The sequence below is a fragment of the Ruditapes philippinarum genome, unplaced genomic scaffold (assembly GCF_026571515.1).
Source record: "Ruditapes philippinarum isolate M1 unplaced genomic scaffold, ASM2657151v2 ctg450_1_1_1_1, whole genome shotgun sequence".
Lineage (NCBI taxonomy): Eukaryota > Metazoa > Mollusca > Bivalvia > Venerida > Veneridae > Ruditapes > Ruditapes philippinarum.
Window position 1 is genome coordinate 74,125 of NW_026860185.1, and position 19,711 is coordinate 93,835.

A 19,711-nucleotide genomic window follows, 5' to 3' on the forward strand; every position below is an offset into this window, starting at 1 on the left:
TATCACATGGGACTATTGTCACTGTTTATGAGAACTACTTTTCCGACAATATCAATCATGTCTTGCATGTAAAACCTCAATTGTAACTTTCTGTGATTAAACGAAAAGGCTGCTTCTAGAACATAAGGCTTCGATTTCAATCGATTGTAGAGAATATGATTTAAATAGACTGTAGAGAACATTTTCATGTTACTAGTTACTTTCCTGTCAGCAGATGACATTTTCATATCTTTTTCCACAATTAAAAGCTGTAAATACGGTTTCTGAACAATTTTCTAAACAATTTTCTGAACAATTTCCTTTGTATTTAAGTGAAAAAAATGTGGTATGTTGATGTACAGTAAGGATAGCATGTAACAATGATAATTATGTGTATAATTACCTCCTGAAAATTTGTAGCCATCATCATTCATTATATGATAAACATATGTCAAGAAAAAATATATTTTTAGGACATAACTTTAAACCTACCTGTAAATAATAAAGCCTTCTTTGAACAAGATCTGTTAATTTTTGTGACTCTTTCTCTCTCCAGGCTCCTATTCCATCTACAGTGTTACCAAGTTTATACAAATCATTCTGTAATTTTCTGTAAAATGTATGTGGGAAGAAAAACACTGTATTAAGAGATTTTTACAAACAAATCAACATTTTTCTCTATCTTTCTTGAACATATTTTATTTTGGTTTTAAGTCAAACCCATTCTGTAACTGCAACATTATAGTTTTCCACCTTTATTGCAGGAAAAAGATCTTAAATGTCCCTGTATGCCTGATGTGGGAAATTTAAACTTAAAACTGTCTCCCCAAATCTACAAAGCAGTTTTTCAGTTTAAATTCAACAGGTTAAGCTGAATGGCTTTTTTACAAAGACATCCATAATCCCTTGTAGAAATTATACCCACAGATATGAGGGAAGTTTTTTTAAAATTGTGACATTAAAGCCATGAAGAATAAGTGAAGAACAACTTAAAAAAAGAGAAGTTCCTCAGTCATGACAACTAGGATTGTATGCTTAACTATCAGCCAATTATAGATAAAACATTGCTTAATTAACACTCCTCTTTTTTACCACATTAAGATTATTATGATAAGACTTTAAAACCCTTGGCTCTATAATCATATATAAAAAATTATCTCACAAGTAACAGAAACTGTAAATAGACTTGATACCTTCAATAATTGAAGCACACTATGTTTTTACACTTACTTTTGATAATCAAAGCTGTCAGCCAGTACATTATTTATATCTTTGACAATTTCACTTTCTGTAGTTTTCTGTTTTAGTTTATTGAGCTCACTTCGTATATACAACCAAAACTCCATGGAAACACGTTCCACCTCCCGTCGTGACATCTCGTGATCTAGACTCGGTACACTCATATTGACTGAAAGTAAACATTAACAGAGAATCAAAGTGTGCCGATAAATCTTAATCTTACTTTTTAGAAGCTTACATTTTTTGGTTGTCACACAGACAACAACAACAACACTGGACATGTTATATAAGACAAAGTCAGCTTTTAATTGGTTGCAGAAGTCCCTTGGTGCCGTCAGATGGCATGTCTAGACTTACAAAATTGCAAATACAATCAGGAATAAATATCACTTATTTTTGTCAAGATTGAAAAGAAGATGACTTATGTTTTACAACCTACTTGCAATATGTCATTATATATTTTCGGAAAAAACCAAAAACCTTTTACTCTCATTTATCCATGAAAAAAATTCTTGAACATGGACACTCCATCAGTCTTAGCACATTTATTGAAATTAAAGGATCTCAACTAACCTTCAAAAGCCTAAAAACATGAAATTTTAAATTCTTACATAGATCAGCTGGGGCACTTAAATCAAAAAGATATGCAAAAAATTATTAAGAAATATAATCAAAATTTATAATCATTGATAGCTGTATTTTTTTGCTACTCTCGGTCTGATTAGAGTGAAAAGCATTGCAATACTTTCTTTTTTTGTGTGATTTTTTTCACAATTGGAATAATTAATCTGGAAAAATGGAGTGAGTTAATGACCTGAAATTTTGCACACAAGTTATTGGTCTAGACCTACATCAAATGCAACATTAATCTGAAAAAAAATTATTTCCAGTCCCATCATGTCAAAAAACCACTATCAAGTCCATTCAACCAATAATAGCGGAGTTTTACCCATTTCCCTGCTATGGATAATGACCAAGAATTATATAATGAAATTGATCTTCCTTTTTTGTTGTCTCCAGTACACCAGTCAAACATGGAAACTTTGTTTCTTGTTTCATTTGGCAATTAAGGACTATACAGACAAATGTGTGAGATTAAACTGCTGAAATAAAATGTTTTGAGATAAAAGTAAAATCTTATTAAAATATGGTCAACATGTGTCTCTTAAGGCAACTAAGATAATGTCAAAAGAAATCTTTACACCCTAATTAGCTATGTAATTAATCAATTGATTAATTAGTATATTGATTACTATGTTAGGTTAAGTTAATCAGCTTGTAGGAGAGGTAAATCAGATTATACCTTTCTACACTGCAAGTATTCTAAATATCATAATCCTCAATAAAAGAATCTCTAAGTCTACAATAACAAGCATTTGATAGTATTGCGGGCAATACAGTAGTCCCCTACCGGTCCCTCAAAAAGTTCTTTAATTGTCATACACTCCTGTGTATTGCCATTTATAATGAATTTGAGGATGAAGTCTGTATTTGAAAATATCGACCACAAAACATAATAAAATAAGTTTGTCTATATCACAGTAATGTGTTAAGTTTCCATGCTTAGTAAGGAAATTATGTTTATACAACCTTGTCATATTATTACGATGTGTGATTTTAAAGTAAATCCTATAAGGAATGAAGAAGTTGGAGTGAAAATACCAGTATCTCGAAAAAAATCTAAGTTCAAGGGGGACATAATTCTGGAAATAGTCTTGCTAGAGTATTTAAACTTCTCAAAAATGTCGAGTGATAATAAGAAACATATATATGAAGTTTGAAGTAGATACATTAGGAAATAAAGAAGTTATTTAAAAAAGACAACATTTTTTTCCCCTAAAAAATCTAAGTTCAAGGGAGGTAATACTGATATTTTTTGTGCTAGAGTTATAAACCTTGTCACATATGATGTGGTTGATGACCAGAAACTTATATTTAAAGTTTGAAGTAAACACCTTAAGAAATAAAGAACATATAGTGAAAAATCTGAAAAATTTAAATCAGAAATCTTGAAATTCAGGCTATTTGTTGCCATAGCAACCAGAATTTTCAACATAAGAAAAAAAGAAAAAGATGTGCATAACCTCCAGACTGCCATCTACCCATATTTCAAGTTTCATAAAAATATTTTCAGTACTTTTTGAGTTATCACTGGATCCAGTTTATGTGTTAAATTTGCCATATTTTCAGACTATTTGTTGCCATAGCAACCAGAATTTTCAACATAGGAAGAAAAAAAAAAGACGTGCATAATCTCCATACTGCCATCTATCCATATATCAAGTTTCATAAAAATATTTTCAGTACTTTTTGCGTTATCACGGGATCCAGTTTTGTGGACGGACGGACTGACGGACTGACAGACAGACAGACAGACGGACAGACAGACGGACAGACAGACAGACGGACAGACGGACGGAGGGTAAACCTAAAGTCCCCTCCGGTTAAACCGGTAGGGGACTAATTAGAGGATATCCAAACTTACTGGAAGCCATACAACCTGCATCGTTAATGACAACCCATAACGGACAACCCTTTTAGTATTTTGTTACTTGCATTCTATGTTATATTTTCTAAGGAAAAAGCTAGTTGGTCTTTTCTGTTCCAGAAGAATTAAATATGTACTTAATGTTGAAGTTTATAATGCACAATGAGTACTTGGGGAAACCAGATACTGGAAAATATCATGGCTATTGGTATTGTGTGGAAACCCTTACTCAACAGGAACTCAAGTCAAAGTGTAGGAAACCACATTAAACATGATCTCAAAACAAAGTGTGGAAAATCACATTAAACTTGATCTCAAGACAAAGTGTGGAAAATCACATTAAACATGATCTCAAGTCAAAGTTTGGGAAACCACACTAGTCAAAGTGTGGGAAACCACACTATACAATATCTCAAGTCAAAGTTTTGGATATAATAAATTAAGAATGAAACCGTACGATATAATACCGATACTTGTGAAATTATACGGTATTAAATTATCGATACTCATACTCAATACTTTTTAAGTTGTTTCAGCAGCATTATTCATTATGTACTCATTTTCTCTAAAGGAATCTTATTTTGTTTGTTTTATTATTAAATTATCAGTTTTAGATGTTTCAAGAATTTGCTGGTGTTGCCACCCTAGCCAGGCAGAAAGTTTGACAAAATATACAAACACCACCTCAGTCTTTAGGAGTGAAATGAACACTTTGTTTGATAAGCAACAACATATTAATGCTACATTTGTTGATCACTTTTTTATTTATTATTCTTAAAAAATATAGTTACGTGTTTTGGTATAAACATTTCTGCAATTTGCATTAATATATTCAAATTAATAATATACATCATGTATATCATAAAATTTGAATATTTTAAATCAAATTGCAGAAATGTTTTATAGCAAAACACGTAACTATACTTTTTAAGAATAATATATCAGAAAGTGATCACTAAATGTCCTATCAAGTATTTGAATTTATGCATCTTGTTATTAGTAAAGGTTTTTGTAAATACGAATATGGCCGCTACCTTAAGCACTCGTTAGTGATCTCCCTCGACTTAGATTAATTACCAACATTTCTGACCATGGCCATTTCGCATTCTTTTTGTGATATTATTGATGTAAATAATTGTTGATTTTATTTGATTTCCTTTGTATTTTTGAAAATATTCTTTGGTTTTAATTTTGAAAATACCATTTAAAATAGCGGTACTTTTTGAAACGGTATTTACCAGTAAATTATGAAACGGTTTTCGTTACGGTCTAATTACGGTTATCAGTATCCAACCCTAGACAGTATAGATAGAAAACAAATACAGTGAAAGTTGACAAAACCGGACAGCTTTCGGACCAAGGGTAAATTTGTCCGGTTTTCTCAGCGGTCTGGTATTCTCAATGTCCCCTTCAGCTATTCACCGAGCAATACTTTACAAAGGATGCTGAACGTATATTTGCATTTAAATGATCATGAGTAAGTATATTGCTTAAAAAAGAAATGATAAAAATACTATACAATATGTTTTAATTGTTTTTGTCCCATTATTGCATATAAATACAATAAAATTTTGGATTTAAACGAACAGCAGTTACCTCATAACGATAAAGTCCGATTACACCCGCATATGTTTACATTTGGGTAATGGATAATGACTTAACGAACATAGTTTACTTTGTTTGTTTATAATAATGCCCCAATTGTAAATATTGCCTATACCACATTTATCAGATAGATATTTTTAAAGTAGGTCTCGACAAAGTTTCACTGTCTTAACTAATTTAGATTTGTCACTTATAGACAGCTCTCGTCAAATTCTTTTAGGCCATGGAATAGAACTTAGCGCTGATAAATGTCCTTTCCGTTGCGTTGTCATTTTGGGAAATGAATATACAAAAAACAATGCAGTATAATAATATTCTATTTTTCATTCATACTGATTTTAACTTATCAATTTCTCGTGCATTTTGGCATTTATATATAAAACGGTAACATCTATACCTTACAATGAATCAAACTGTAAAAAGAAACATAATTAACAAATCAGATAATCATTGTTCCGTTACCGCTCAGTTAGCGTATTAGACACAACCAATTGATAAGTACACAAGGTTATTCACACCTTCTTCGTCCGGTATTGTCAGAGTAATTGTCTATATAATGGACTTTGTAGTCCCCTCTCAACCGTCCGATATTCGGTTTTTACAGATTCCGGTATTGTCAATGTTTAATACAATAGTTTAAAGAAGGGAAAATTTGGGACTGAATTATTCGTCCGGTATTTAGAGAGTTCTGATTTTCTCAGCGTCCGGTTTTCTCAAATTTCACTGTATAATAAATAAGAAAAGCAACACAATCTAAAACTTTTGAAGAATAAAATATTTGTATTTAACACAACACTATTGTCTTTGAAAACATTTCATATAACTTCTGTCAAACATAATACTAAGAATGGAAATACAGATCAACAATTTCTAGTATAAAACAAGCATAAAAAGATTTAAAAATTTATATATCAATAAAAAAAATATTTTCCTTAAAAACTAGGAATTTACAATTTTTCATCATTTTAAATAATTCTTTAGATAAATCAAATCTTCATTGTTATAAATAATTCATTAATTTTTTTTAGATTTTATGGTAATTTTTTCCATGAAACATATATATCAAGAAAACATTCTGATTCTGTTTCATGAATAAATATTATAGTCAACTAATGGGAAAAAAGAAGTACCATTGCTTTATACTAGAATAGATATAGAAATTCAAACTTTGAAACTAATCCAGAATTTTTATACTTACCTTTATGACACCTTAATATAATAACAAGCAATAAAATTTTACAATTTACCCAATCAACAAATTAAATTTATCATTTTATTTACTTTTATAGGTAACTGTTGGATGTAACGTCATATCTGAAAGCTTCAGTGGTTCAGGAAGAACTTGGTTACCAATTGATGTATTATTTCTGACTTGGTTACTACCACTTGATGCATTATTTCTGACTTGGTTACCGCTTGATGTATTATTTCTGTCTTGGTTACCACTTGATGTATAATGTCTGACTTCGTTACCACTTGATGTTTTATTTCTGACTTGGTTACCACTTAATGTGACTTGGTTACCACTTAATGTATTATTTCTGGCACAAGCTAGCTGTATAGATTGTCCTCATAAAAGACTTTCTTGGGAAGTTTCAAACAAACAAACAAAAAGTTGCATATGTATACAAAATATCATGAGGCTATGATGACGTTACTTAAATTTTCTACCACTGTCTGACCACTGATGTTGAAAATTTAACTTAGTTGGTAAACCGGAAAAGAATGAGCATCAGACCTGAAATGGAATCCCACAATATGGGACCACAGTCATGTCAATGCTGTGAACCACATATCAAGAGGCTGTGGTAAGTAGTTGCTGAGAAAACTGTTACGAAAATTTCCTACTATCTATTGATCATAAATTATGTCAAAATTTAACTAAGTCGGCAAACAGGAAGTGGATGAGCTACAGATCTGAAATCAAATCCCACGGTATGGGACCATATGATAATGCTGTATACCAAATATCAAAAGGCTGTGATAAGAAGTTGCTGAGAAAACTGTAACGAAAATTTCTTACTATTGTTCATTAATGTTGAAAATTTAACTAAGTCGGCAAACAGGAAGTTGATAAGCGACAGACCTGAAAACGAATCCCACAGTATGGGACCATGTGTTGATGCTGTATACCAAATATCAAAAGGCTGTGATAAGTAGTTGCTGAGAAAACTGTTACAAAAATTTCCAACCATTGACCATTAATGTTAAAAATTTAACTAAGTCGGCAAACAGGAAGTACATGTAGATGAGCGACAAACCTGAATCGAATCTCGCAGTATGGGACCATGTGTTGATGCTGTATATCAAATATCAAGAGGCTGGGATAAGTAGTTGCTGAGAAAACTGTTACGAAAATTTCCTACTATCTATTGATCATTAATTATGTCAAAATTTAACTAAGTCGGCAAACAGGAAGTGGATGAGCTACAGATCTGAAATCAAATCCCACGGTATGGGACCACATGATAATGCTGTATACCAAATATCAAAAGGCTGTGATAAGAAGTTGCTGAGAAAACTGTAACGAAAATTTCTTACTATTGACCATTAATGTTGAAAATTTAACTAAGTCGGCAAACAGGAAGTGGATAAGCGACAGACCTGAAATCGAATCCCACAGTATGGGACCATGTGTTGATGCTGTATACCAAATATCAAAAGGCTGGATAAGTAGTTGTTGAGAAAACTGTTACGAAAATTTCTTACTATTGACCATTAATGTTGAAAATTTAACTAAGTCGGCAAACAGGACGTGGATGAGCAGCACACCTGAAATAAAATCCCACAGTATGGGACCATGTGTTGATGCTGTGTGCCAAATATCAAGAGGCTGTGTTAAGTTGCTGAGAAAACTATAACAAACAGTTTTCCCCCGACCACCCGCCGCGCAAAATTCACCATACTATAACCCGGGTTTGCACCTGTGCAACCCTGCCAAAAATGTCTTTGCTTAAAGGTTGAGAATATCAAATTTCTATAAAATCTATATACAAACAGCATGTTAATACAGACATATTTTCCTACAGATTTTATGTCAACATAAGGTGTGATTAGAGAGGTGATATGGCAATTATAAAGAGTAAAAACCTGTCACCCTCATCAGTAACAGCTTGTATATATATTCTGATCCGCCCGCATCATAGTTAAATAGATAAAAAAAATCGCCATGGATACTAAACATACTTCATTAATCAAATAATTCTACCATCGATCACTTTATCATAAAACTATCTGCAATTTTAGGATACTTTTTGACATATAAAAACAACACCACTTCATTGTCAATAAAAAGCTAAGGCAAAGTTTTACAATAAAGACGTTAAAAAGTGATAAGGGAATGTTGGAGTCTATCCCCATTTACATATAAGTAGATTTATGAAATAATCGCATATAAATATCCATAATTTTCCTATTAGCACTTGTTAACATGAAGCAACAGATGTTCAGGTTTTTTTATCAGCTTGCCTTGTTCAGTAAGATAAAATATAACATATCAATGATAATTACTTAATAAAGACAAGAAACATGCACTATCAATAGGTATCTGAAACAAAGAATACTGGTCTTTTACTTTTACCCTCTACATACCTTTAAATAGACTTTTCCATCTTTCAGTCTGTACAAAACCATTTATAGTTTCTAAATTTCAAAGTATGTACTAACTGGAAGGCGAACAGTGCAGACCATGATCAAACAGCAAGGATGTGATGGCTGATTTAGTCTGCACTAGTGGCATGGGTGATGCCGCAAGCAGGCTAAACCATGATAAACTTATGCAAAAGGAGGAATTGAAAGGAAAGAAATGGACTGAGATGGGATTTTAGCAATATGATAACTTAAAGTATAAAAAGAATCTGAAGTTTTAAACATATACTCAAATCAAATTCCTTATCTGATAGTTCAAGTATGAACAAAAAATATTTATAGTACCACATGGCTAGTTTCCTGCAAGAGAAAGACCACAGTTTAATTTCCTTGAATGTGTTTCAAGAAACTTAAGATCCTGAATTTGTTCAAGAACTAGCCTGATGAATATACACATGAATATATTACAATACAGAATATAATTGTATTACAATATTAAATATACCAGTTCTGAGTCTGTTGCCACTCTTTTTGTATCCTTTACTTTGTAACATCTCCAGTTCAATGGTAGCTTTATCAAGTTTACTCTTCAGCTCTGCCAGCTCAGCACCTGTGCTCTTCACCCCATGTCCAAACTTTAAATCTCTGTAATATCAAAATATTCAAATTCAGAGATGATCACATTGTAATGTTTAAAAAATAAAATTATCACAGACAAAACATAGTATCGCAAAGGTCATGGGTCTGAGGTTAAAAAGATAATTTTCCAAGCTCAAATTCAGATCTCCGGTATATGAATTATGATTGGTCAGAAATCAGCACAAAATGTGCACTGACCAATGAAAATCCTTAGAGTCTCTAAAAAATATTATATCCTTGTCCAAGTTTAAAGCTCAGGGATCTCTAAATGTTTGTTCAAGGCATAATTTAAAACTAAAATACTAACAATTATAATAAGCAGGTGACTCAGTACAATAAGACTGTCTGTCAGATGTAGAGTCTTACTGACTCTTTACTGTTATATGGATAGGCAAGTCATTTTTGGCAGCATAATTAACAGATTTAAACAAGACACAATTCACGATACCTAAAAATTTAGAATTTCATAAAAACTTTCAAGTCAAAAATTTATTTTCTGACCATCACATAATTACAAATAAAGCAACAATTATAGCTTTATTATAACATCTTGCATCAAGTTATTATTTCATACAGAAAGAATTGGCTAAAATCAAATGTGAGTCTAGGAAAAAAGTTATTAAACAAGCCTCAGTGGCATGCATAATAAAACATGAAAATCTAAAAGATTCTTTTTATCAAATGATACTGTAAATTTTGAAAACTGCACAACAACCATTTTTTAAAATGACGTCCTGCATTGGCAATAAACTGGATTCATGACATTATTTTGATAATCAATAAAAGTGTTTGTGATATTTTTTTCTGAATTAAAACACTTTTAGTGCTGAAGATTGAACATTGTGCAATTAAGAGGGCATATTCAGAAATGTTGCACACTTCCTTATCTCTGACATAAACAGACTCTGTAATTTTCACCTATTTATTTCCATACTCTCAAGGGATATCTTCTTTTCGAGAAATAATATAAAGAAAATATGTAATGGTTATATTCCATTGAGACAACAAGGAAGTCATGTGTTAATTATCGATGATATCAATGATATCCAAGTCTAGGAAGATATCTTACATCTGCTGTTTTATCTATAACTAACTAGTATACAGATTATAAATATATCTATTTTCTATATTGATCTGCAAATTGTACCACTAAGGCGCAAAAGCTCTATAAATACAACCTTTGAACAGCAATTATCTACTTGATGAAAACATCAAGACAACACTTTTTTATATAGACAATGGCTTTTTTTATGGTCAACACTTTCCTCCTTTCTGAATTAATGTGAAATCATTGACTGAATTTGCATAAAAATGTTTGCTGCTCAGGGAAAAGCGGCACTTCAGTGTAGATATTAATGCAATGATGGATAAAATCAAACTGGAGACAAACTTCTTTACTTTATATCATTAAATAACTTTAGGCACAAACATTTTAAATCCTGGTATATAAAGTAGACTGACAACTGCTATCAAAGACACATTATAACAAAATTTTTCTTTGCTTAAAGTAAAGTAGCACACATAATGATTGACAATTAATGATTCTTATATCCATAAACTACAAACCCAAAACTTAGATTTTTTCATAATTTGGCAAGTTAAGCATTGCCTAAATGTGGTCCTCCACATATTTTCTTTAAACTGTGAGTAACAGTATGCTAAGTCAAAAAGGAATTCAAACATAAATAAATGATCCATGAATTTTCATTATGTTCCCTTTTTCATAGCCTACAGCAATTTATTTTTTTATTTTTTCATGGGCCACTTATTTGCTAATAGCAGGCTTACTTGTATAACATGATTCTTGAAAAACATTTCCATGTTTGAAAACTTATTCTAGCTGCACATAATTATTGTCTAAAAAAAGCTTTTTACAATTTGTTTATTGTAAATATTAAACCGCAGAGAGTTCTGTACGCAATCCATCAAAAATGACATCAAAGAGCTTTGATTCCTGAGAGTTTCAATTAAAGCCTCCATAAACAAAGCTTGGCTAAATGCTGAAAAGATTTAAGATGACATTCTGTATCCGAACCAAAGAATCAGGCATTTTGTGAACTGATTGGTGGCTTAATTTATACAACTTCTTTGATTATAAGAAAGCATTATGGTTGAGTTTGTTTTTTTCTTTCTTCTTTCTTGTTTCTGTTCAATAAAAGCAAAATGGGGTAAAGAAACAATTAATACATTGAGTGACAGGAAATTCCCTCCAAAATAAAACAAGTTTACCACCAATATTACATTATCATGTAAAAACAAGAGCTATCACTAAAGGTGATTAATACCCCTACCAGCAACAAAGACTTTTTGAAAAATAAGTGGTCAGAAGCAAAATTTGAACTTGACCTTTAAACTGTGTTTATATTAATTACAATCCCAACCAAAGTCTCTATAAAAGCTTGCTTTATACTAAATTTGTTATACATGTAATATCTTATTCCAAACTCTTGTAATTGTTCAATGAGACCTCCACTGTGACCTTGACCTGATTTTTATTGACAAGGTGAACTTGACTTTTCAGGTGGTCATATGACAGCCTAATGTATCTTGTATTACTATTATTCATTACATCAAATCAATGAGGATGGTAAACAGAACAATATTTGCACTGGATATGACATTTTCGTACCAAAGAAAGTGTGAAATGAACATTGCAATATTTCTTTATTACATTTAATCTAACAAAAGGCCATGTTATATAAGAGAAAATTATTCAACTTCTATTCAGGTCCCTTGAATTGCTGCTATTGTAAAACCATGGCAACCATACACAGCAATATTGCAGACTAGATAATACAATAATTTAACTGTCACTCAAATGTTGACAAGAGTTATTGAGATCAAACATTGTTCACAATGGGGACCATACTTATGACAAATTCAATATGAAAGAGTGCTTACATAGACAACTTTCACAAATTTGCTCAGACGGCCACAAACATTCTTTGGGGTGATGATTTATTATCAGGAAAATGTAAAGAAACTCACCAGAATCGTATAATTAATATTAAGAAATTTAAACTTTTATTTAATGGCAGAATATTTCAGAATATAGATCTAGTTTATAATTAGAAAATAACTTTTTTTTCATTTTCTGTTTTACACCTTATAATAATATTTTATGTATGTAAGCAAAGAATTACTGGTAGTTAAGTGTTGAAAATAGAACACTAGATAAAAGTTTATTCTGCACAGGACCTAATAAGCAGCTTTATTATTATTTAAACTTGTAAGTTTTCTGATGAAATTACAAGTATAATTATACAGTCATTTTTAACAGAAAAAATACAAGTTTTTAGACCTAGTTGCATATTCAACACAAGTTATTTGCGTAACATGTCAAACATAGTAACAAACTTCCTGTGTACATTGCTTGTTTAAAAAAAAAATTGAGGGAAAAATCCAAATTATATCTATTTTCTAAATCTGTCAACATGTCACAATATCAATGTAAATGTATAAAAAAATGCACATACAATTGTGAATAACATATCATTTAAAAAAAATCTTTATTATAGTCTTAATACAATCTGTGCAATAAAAACACACGCTTTCCTTTTCAAAATAACCAAATGTATAATATGTCTTTTGCAACACAGAGTTATAGAATATGCATGAATATACATTTTTTTTTAATTTTTTTTTTTAATAGTATGTAACTCACACATCTTACAATATTCTTTTAACATAGACAGGAGAAAGTTTAACATTCATACAAAATAAAATGAATTATTTCAAAATTATTTATCAAGTTATTTCAAAAATATTTATCAAAGTTTAATATAATAATTCTGTTCAATATTTTTCTAAGATTTTTTTTATAAACATGCAAAGATTTTTTTTCTAACCGTATAAAGATTTGGGCATTCTAATAGAAAATGAAATTCGTCAACTTTGTTATGAGTGCAGAGAGTGCATTTTTTCTTTCTAAAGGGATCCTATGCCAATTTCCAGTTCCGAACGGTAGTTTATGATTTCTGGTTCTGAATTTGATCATATATTTAAAATATTTGGAAGGTGTTTCACTAAGGTATTTTCTCAATTTCAAATTTTCTTTTAAAAATACAATAACTTTTGCAATTAGATGTGTTTTCTAGACCCGAGTACCACTGATTTATGAATATATCTGATAATTTTTGTTTAACTGATTTAACCAGCCAATTACGTTGGGAAATTCATGACTCATCCAAATATTAGCCATTCCACTTTCTATAAAAAATATCTTTTATGCAAGTTATCCATTTGAAATTGAAATTTGAGTGACTATTTTTAAAATTACTCAATGCAACTGCATATATTTTTGTTGTAAAAGCTTTTTGTAATTTGTTACAATTAGTTTTGCCTAAAATGAAATCATCCTTGCTTTAATTTCTATTGATAACGGTTTGATACCAGTTTCACCATACACAATTATATTAGAAGTATTTTATTTTAGACATAAAATATGTTTTAAAAACTTAAGTTGCAGTCTTTCAACAATGTCTAAATTTCCAAATCCCCAGATTTCACAGCAATATAAAAGTACAGGTGGTATATGACAACTTTCAAACATGAAATACTTAAAGAAAACTACTACTTGTTAGAACACTTCCGGGGTCTTGGCTCACCCAAACCCGTCCCCCCACCCTCACAACAAAATATATATATTTGCTGATTATAATATATATACTGCAGCATATAAGCGTATAAAGGCAGGACAAATCCAACTATCAATTTTAAAATTCCGCATGCCAACAGACTTAAATGGAAGAAAAAAAAGATGACATCTTTTCAAGATCATAGGGTAACCTCCACATTCAGTATGTGAAAAAGTCATGTCTGTATATGTAATTTAATGTACTTTTCTTATGTACTTTTCTTATTCCTTTAATTTTTAAGATGAAATATCTTAGCGGTGTCTTGAACGAAATGGTTAACGCGTCAGACTAGAAATACCATTTCTGAGTTATCATTTAAAATAAAAGTAAATTCAATATGGACTATTCGACTGATTTTATGATGCCCAAAGCATCTCTGCTACAATAATTAGGGAGACTAGACAGATCCATTTGTTATTTTCTCCAAAATTAATTGAGTTTTATCAAAGTTGATATCATGTAAAAGGTATGGATTACCCTATTTATCATCCATCAACTTGTTGTTTCATACATACACTGTCTGACTGCATCCCATTTGAAGTATATTACATTAATTTTATGTGTAAACTTTGGCCTTTATATTTCTCCTCGAAATTGCCAAGTAAAAATGCCAGAAATACAAAATTGTCTTCTCTTAAGTAAGTAAAATTGAATTATTTAGCAGTTTTTTTTAGTTCATTGACTAGAAATAAATGCTGCTTTAAATACAACATTCTATTGTATATACACAAAACAAAATGACATACTTTATTTCTGAGGCGAGGGCGTGAAGTTCGATGTTCTGATCGCGAAGTTTCTGCAATTCCTCCATGGCACGCTGTAACTGGCGCTCGGCATTGAAGTTTGTGTCACTGGCATTAGGGAACACAGTATTACTCATGTATATGATGACCAGCAACCACAACACGAGCAGTCCCGTCACATACTGCCAGTACTTCATTGCTGTTTTATCAATTTATCTCTCACATTCCTCCTTCAAAAACCTGCAATTATACAAACAACATACTAATTATTTTTTTCTCATTTTTTATTTTCTTTCAATGTTTTTTTTTTCCTTATCACTGAGTTGGAATAAAATGCAATTAATTCCTGCACTAAGTCTCTCCCCTACTAACAACACAAAACACTCTCACTTAAAGTTTCTTTGTGATTACAATAACTACAAAGTTTCTTCTTCTTTGTCTTTTCCAATTCTTTTCCTGGTGAAGAGAATTCATACGAGTACAATTGCACACCAACTTTATTTATCACCTAATATTTCTATCAGGGGATTTAACCAAATGCTGCAGTGATTATTCTCTAGCCCGACACTGTACAACATCAATCCCTCATCTTGTTACACCATAACACCATAACAACAAGACTTAAACAACATGTAGATAAAATAAGAAACATACCAATTGTCTATATTATAGAATATCGCCACTCATGAAATATCTATTTTCATAATAAATCCTTTATTTATTGGAAAAATAAAATGAATTTTTCTCTTTTTTGATATTACAATTTGAAAGACTTTCCTTTAAATTTTGTTTATTGACTAAATTTTAAGTGTCATTTTTACAGTGAAAATATGCAAAATGAAAATACATGTTTTATTTCATCAATATTTCTCAATATTTCATTTATAAATACAAGTACCGGTATATAATAAAATAACTTGCAATTGAAACTTTAGATGTTAATTATGACATATTTTTTATAAAGTTCTTACCTTTTTACCAATAATTAAACTTAATCTTCATCATCTTAATATTTCGGCATTTTATAACAATTTTGAACCTTAAAAAAACATATACTATCTTATGTATAATTAATATGGTATTTCAATCAGAAAATACGTTAAATATATTACTGAAAACACTGCACATATTGTGATTTCCTTTACCAATAACTGTATACCAGTTTTCAATAGGAAACTTATAATCACAGAAGTTGGAATTTCAATTTATGTGCTGCAAAAGATGAGACTGAGAAAATAATTCTTTAAATAGCTGCATTTTCTGTAATGAAAGTTAATATATGGATTATGAAAAAAAAAATTTCACTTGCCTTCAAGGGACTCCACTGAGGTTTTCTGACATGATGGGACTAAAAATATTTTTTCCAGATAAATGTACAATTTGATGTAGGTTTAGACCACTAATCTTTGTGCAAAATTTCAGATCATTCGCGCACTTCGTTTTTCCAGAATAATTATTCAAATTGTATAAAAATGACCCAAAATGAAAAGCGTTTATACGCTTTTCACTCAAATCGGACTAAGAAAAGCATAAAAATATGATTTTCAATTTATTTCAAAGTATATTTCTTAACTATATCTTTGCATATATTTATGTTTAAAGTGCCCCATCTCATTTACATGTATGTAATAAATTCAAATGATATGATTTTTAGACTTTTAAACCTCAGTGGAGTCCCTTTCATGATTGAATTTCTGTTACAGAAAATATAACTTCTAATTGTACAATTTATTAGGAAATTAAATAATCAAAATCTTGCCTTAAAATAACAATGTTAAATGACAAATTTTCAGACACACAAAAAAAAATTAAGATCCGAGTACAGAAATTTTTTAGTCAGCTTACAATAAATATACCAAAAAATAAGATCAGCATCTAACAAAACAACCGATTAATATCCATGTGCAGAAAAGTTATGTGTCAACGAGAAACACAAGTTACCCAATGTTTTCTGGTCATTAGTGACTGTATAAAAAAGTCATTACTCAAGATTCCAGATAATCACACTGACTTGCTGTCAATTACATTTTCTCAATGTCTATGAAGAACCTAACCGTTCATGGTCATTATATTGACACAAATAGGCACCAATTTGAACAGTCTAGTCTGTTCTCAGTAACGTTTATATGTCTGCTTCTACTTGCAGACAAAGTTTACGCTTATTTCTAAAAGTGTTGTTTATGTACAAAATTATTTCCTTTCTTACGATTCATTTAACAAACATACTGGTTGAGCTTCTTTTTTTAAAGTTTTACTGATTCTGCAATATTTGTTTAACTTGTGGAGGAAAAAACCTTGTCAAGGCTGGTTGAGGAGACCATGTCATAGCTACTGGAGAGAGAGAGACATTGCCATAACTGTTTGAGAGACAACGTCGTAACTGATTGAGGGGGAGACCATGTCATAACTGGTAGAGGGAGAGACCTAGACATTTTCATAGCTGTTGGAAGGAGAGACATTGGTGGAGGATACTATGTCCAAACTGGTGGAGAGAAAGACATTGTCATAATTGGTGGAAGGAAAGACATTGTCATAACTGGTGGAGGGAAGGACATTGTCATAATTGGTGGAGGGAAAGACATTGTCATAACTGGTGGGGGGTAAGACATTGTCATAAATGGTGGAAGGAAAGACATTGTCATTACTGGTGGGGGGTAAGACATTGTCATAACTGGTGAAAGGAAAGACATTGTCATTACTGGTGGAAGGAAAGGCATTGTCATAACTGGTGGAGGGAAAGACATTGTCATAATTGGTGGAGGGAAAGGCATTGTCATTACTGGTGGGGGTAAGACATTGTCATAACTGGTGAAAGGAAAGGCATTGTCATTACTGGTGGAAGGAAAGGCATTGTCATTACTGGTGGGGGTAAGACATTGTCATAAATGGTGAAAGGAAAGACATTGTCATAATTGGTGGAGGGAAAGACATTGTCATAATTGGTGGAGGGAAAGACATTGTCATAATTGGTGGAGGGAAAGACATTGTCATAATTGGTGGAGGGAAAGACATTGTCATAATTGGTGGAGGGAAAGACATTGTCATAATTGGTGGAGGGAAAGACATTGTTATAATTGGTGGAAGGAATGACATTGCCATTCCTGGTGTAGGGTGATACCTTGTCATAACTGTTGGAGGGGGATACCATGTTAATTACTGGTGGAAGGAAAGACATTGTCATTCCTGGTGGAAGGAAAGACATTGTCAAAACTGGTGGAAGGAAAGACATTGTCATAACTGGTGGATGGAAGGACATTGTCATTACTGGTGGAGGGTAAGACATTGTCATAACTGGTTGAAGGAAAGACATTGTCATTACTGGTGGAGGGTAAGACATTGTCATTACTGGTGGAGGGTAAGACATTGTCATTACTGGTGGAGGGTAAGACATTGTCATAACTGGTGGGGGTAAGACATTGTCATTACTGGTGGAAGGAAAGGCATTGTCATTACTGGTGGAGGGTAAGACATTGTCATAACTGGTGGAGGGTAAGACATTGTCATAACTGGTGGTAGGAAAGACATTGCCATTACTGGTGGAAGGAAAGGCACTGTCATAACTGGTGGAAGGAAAGACACTGTCATAACTGGTGGATGGAAAAACGTTGTCATTACTGGTGGGGGGTAAGACATTGTCATAACTGGTGGAAGGAAAGGCATTTCAAAACTGGTGGAAGGAAAGACATTGTCATTACTGGTGGAAGGAAAGACATTGTCATAACTGAAGGAAGGAAAGACATTGTCATAACTGGTGGATGGAAAAACGTTGTCATTACTGGTGGGGGTAAGACATTGTCATAACTGGTGGAAGGAAAGGCATTGTCATTACTGGTGGAAGGAAAGACATTGTCATTACTGGTGGAAGGAAAGACATTGTCATAACTGAAGGATGGAAGGACATTGTCATAACTGGTGGGGGGTAAGACTTGTCATTACTGGTGGAAGGAAAGACATTGTCATTACTGGTGGAAGGAAAGACATTGTCATAACTGAAGGAAGGAAAGACATTGTCATAACTGGTGGATGGAAAAACGTTGTCATTACTGGTGGGGGGTAAGACATTGTCATAACTGGTGGAAGGAAAGGCATTGTCATTACTGGTGGAAGGAAAGACATTGTCATTACTGGTGGAAGGAAAGACATTGTCATAACTGAAGGATGGAAGGACATTGTCATTACTGGTGGGGGGTAAGACGTTGTCATTACTGGTGGAAGGAAAGACATTGTCATTACTGGTGGAAGGAAAGACATTGTCAAAACTGAAGGAAGGAAAGACATTGTCATAACTGGTGGATGGAAAAACGTTGTCATTACTGGTGGGGGTAAGACATTGTCATAACTGGTGGAAGGAAAGGCATTGTCATTACTGGTGGAAGGAAAGACATTGTCATTACTGGTGGAAGGAAAGACATTGTTATAACTGGTGGAAGGAAAGACATTGTCATTACTGGTGGAAGGAAAAGACATTGTCAAAACTGGTGGAAGGAAAGACATTGTCATAAATGGTGGATGGAAAAACATTGTAATTACTGGTGGGGGTAAGACATTGTCATAACTGGTGGAAGGAAAGACATTGTCATTACTGGTGGAAGGAAAGACTTTGCCATTACTGGTGGAAGGAAAGACATTGTCATAACTGGTGGATGGAAGAACATTGTCATTACTGGTGGAGGGTAAGACATTGTCATAACTGGTGGAAGGAAAAACATTGTCATTACTGGTGGAAGGAAAGACATTGTCATAACTGGTGGATTGAAAAACATTGTCATAACTGGTGGATGGAAAGACATTGT

The 19,711-nt window shown here is 32.1% G+C and overlaps 2 protein-coding genes across 3 annotated transcripts in view; both read right to left on the reverse strand.

The window, feature by feature from the left end:
- LOC132759156 (alpha-(1,6)-fucosyltransferase-like) overlaps window positions 1–19,711 on the reverse strand; it is a 53,382-nt gene that overhangs the window by 13,302 nt on the left and 20,369 nt on the right. For both annotated transcript variants that reach the window (XR_009629674.1, XM_060750879.1), the window contains exons 2-5: window positions 14,922–15,158; window positions 9,405–9,544; window positions 1,210–1,387; window positions 472–589 (exon numbers count right to left, since the gene is read on the reverse strand). Coding sequence is in view for 1 of the 2 variants with exons in the window: in XM_060750879.1 (XP_060606862.1) it covers window positions 472–589; window positions 1,210–1,387; window positions 9,405–9,544; window positions 14,922–15,115 (630 nt within the window). In the remaining variant the exon portion in view is untranslated. The remainder of the gene's footprint in view (window positions 1–471; window positions 590–1,209; window positions 1,388–9,404; window positions 9,545–14,921; window positions 15,159–19,711) is intronic.
- Window positions 15,138–19,708, reverse strand: LOC132759164 (uncharacterized). The gene is made up of 4 exons (XM_060750886.1): window positions 19,449–19,708; window positions 17,699–18,505; window positions 17,391–17,508; window positions 15,138–15,158 (listed from the first exon to the last, which is right to left on the reverse strand). The coding sequence occupies exons 1-4, from the start codon at window positions 19,706–19,708 to the stop codon at window positions 15,138–15,140; spliced, it is 1,206 nt and encodes a 401-aa protein (XP_060606869.1).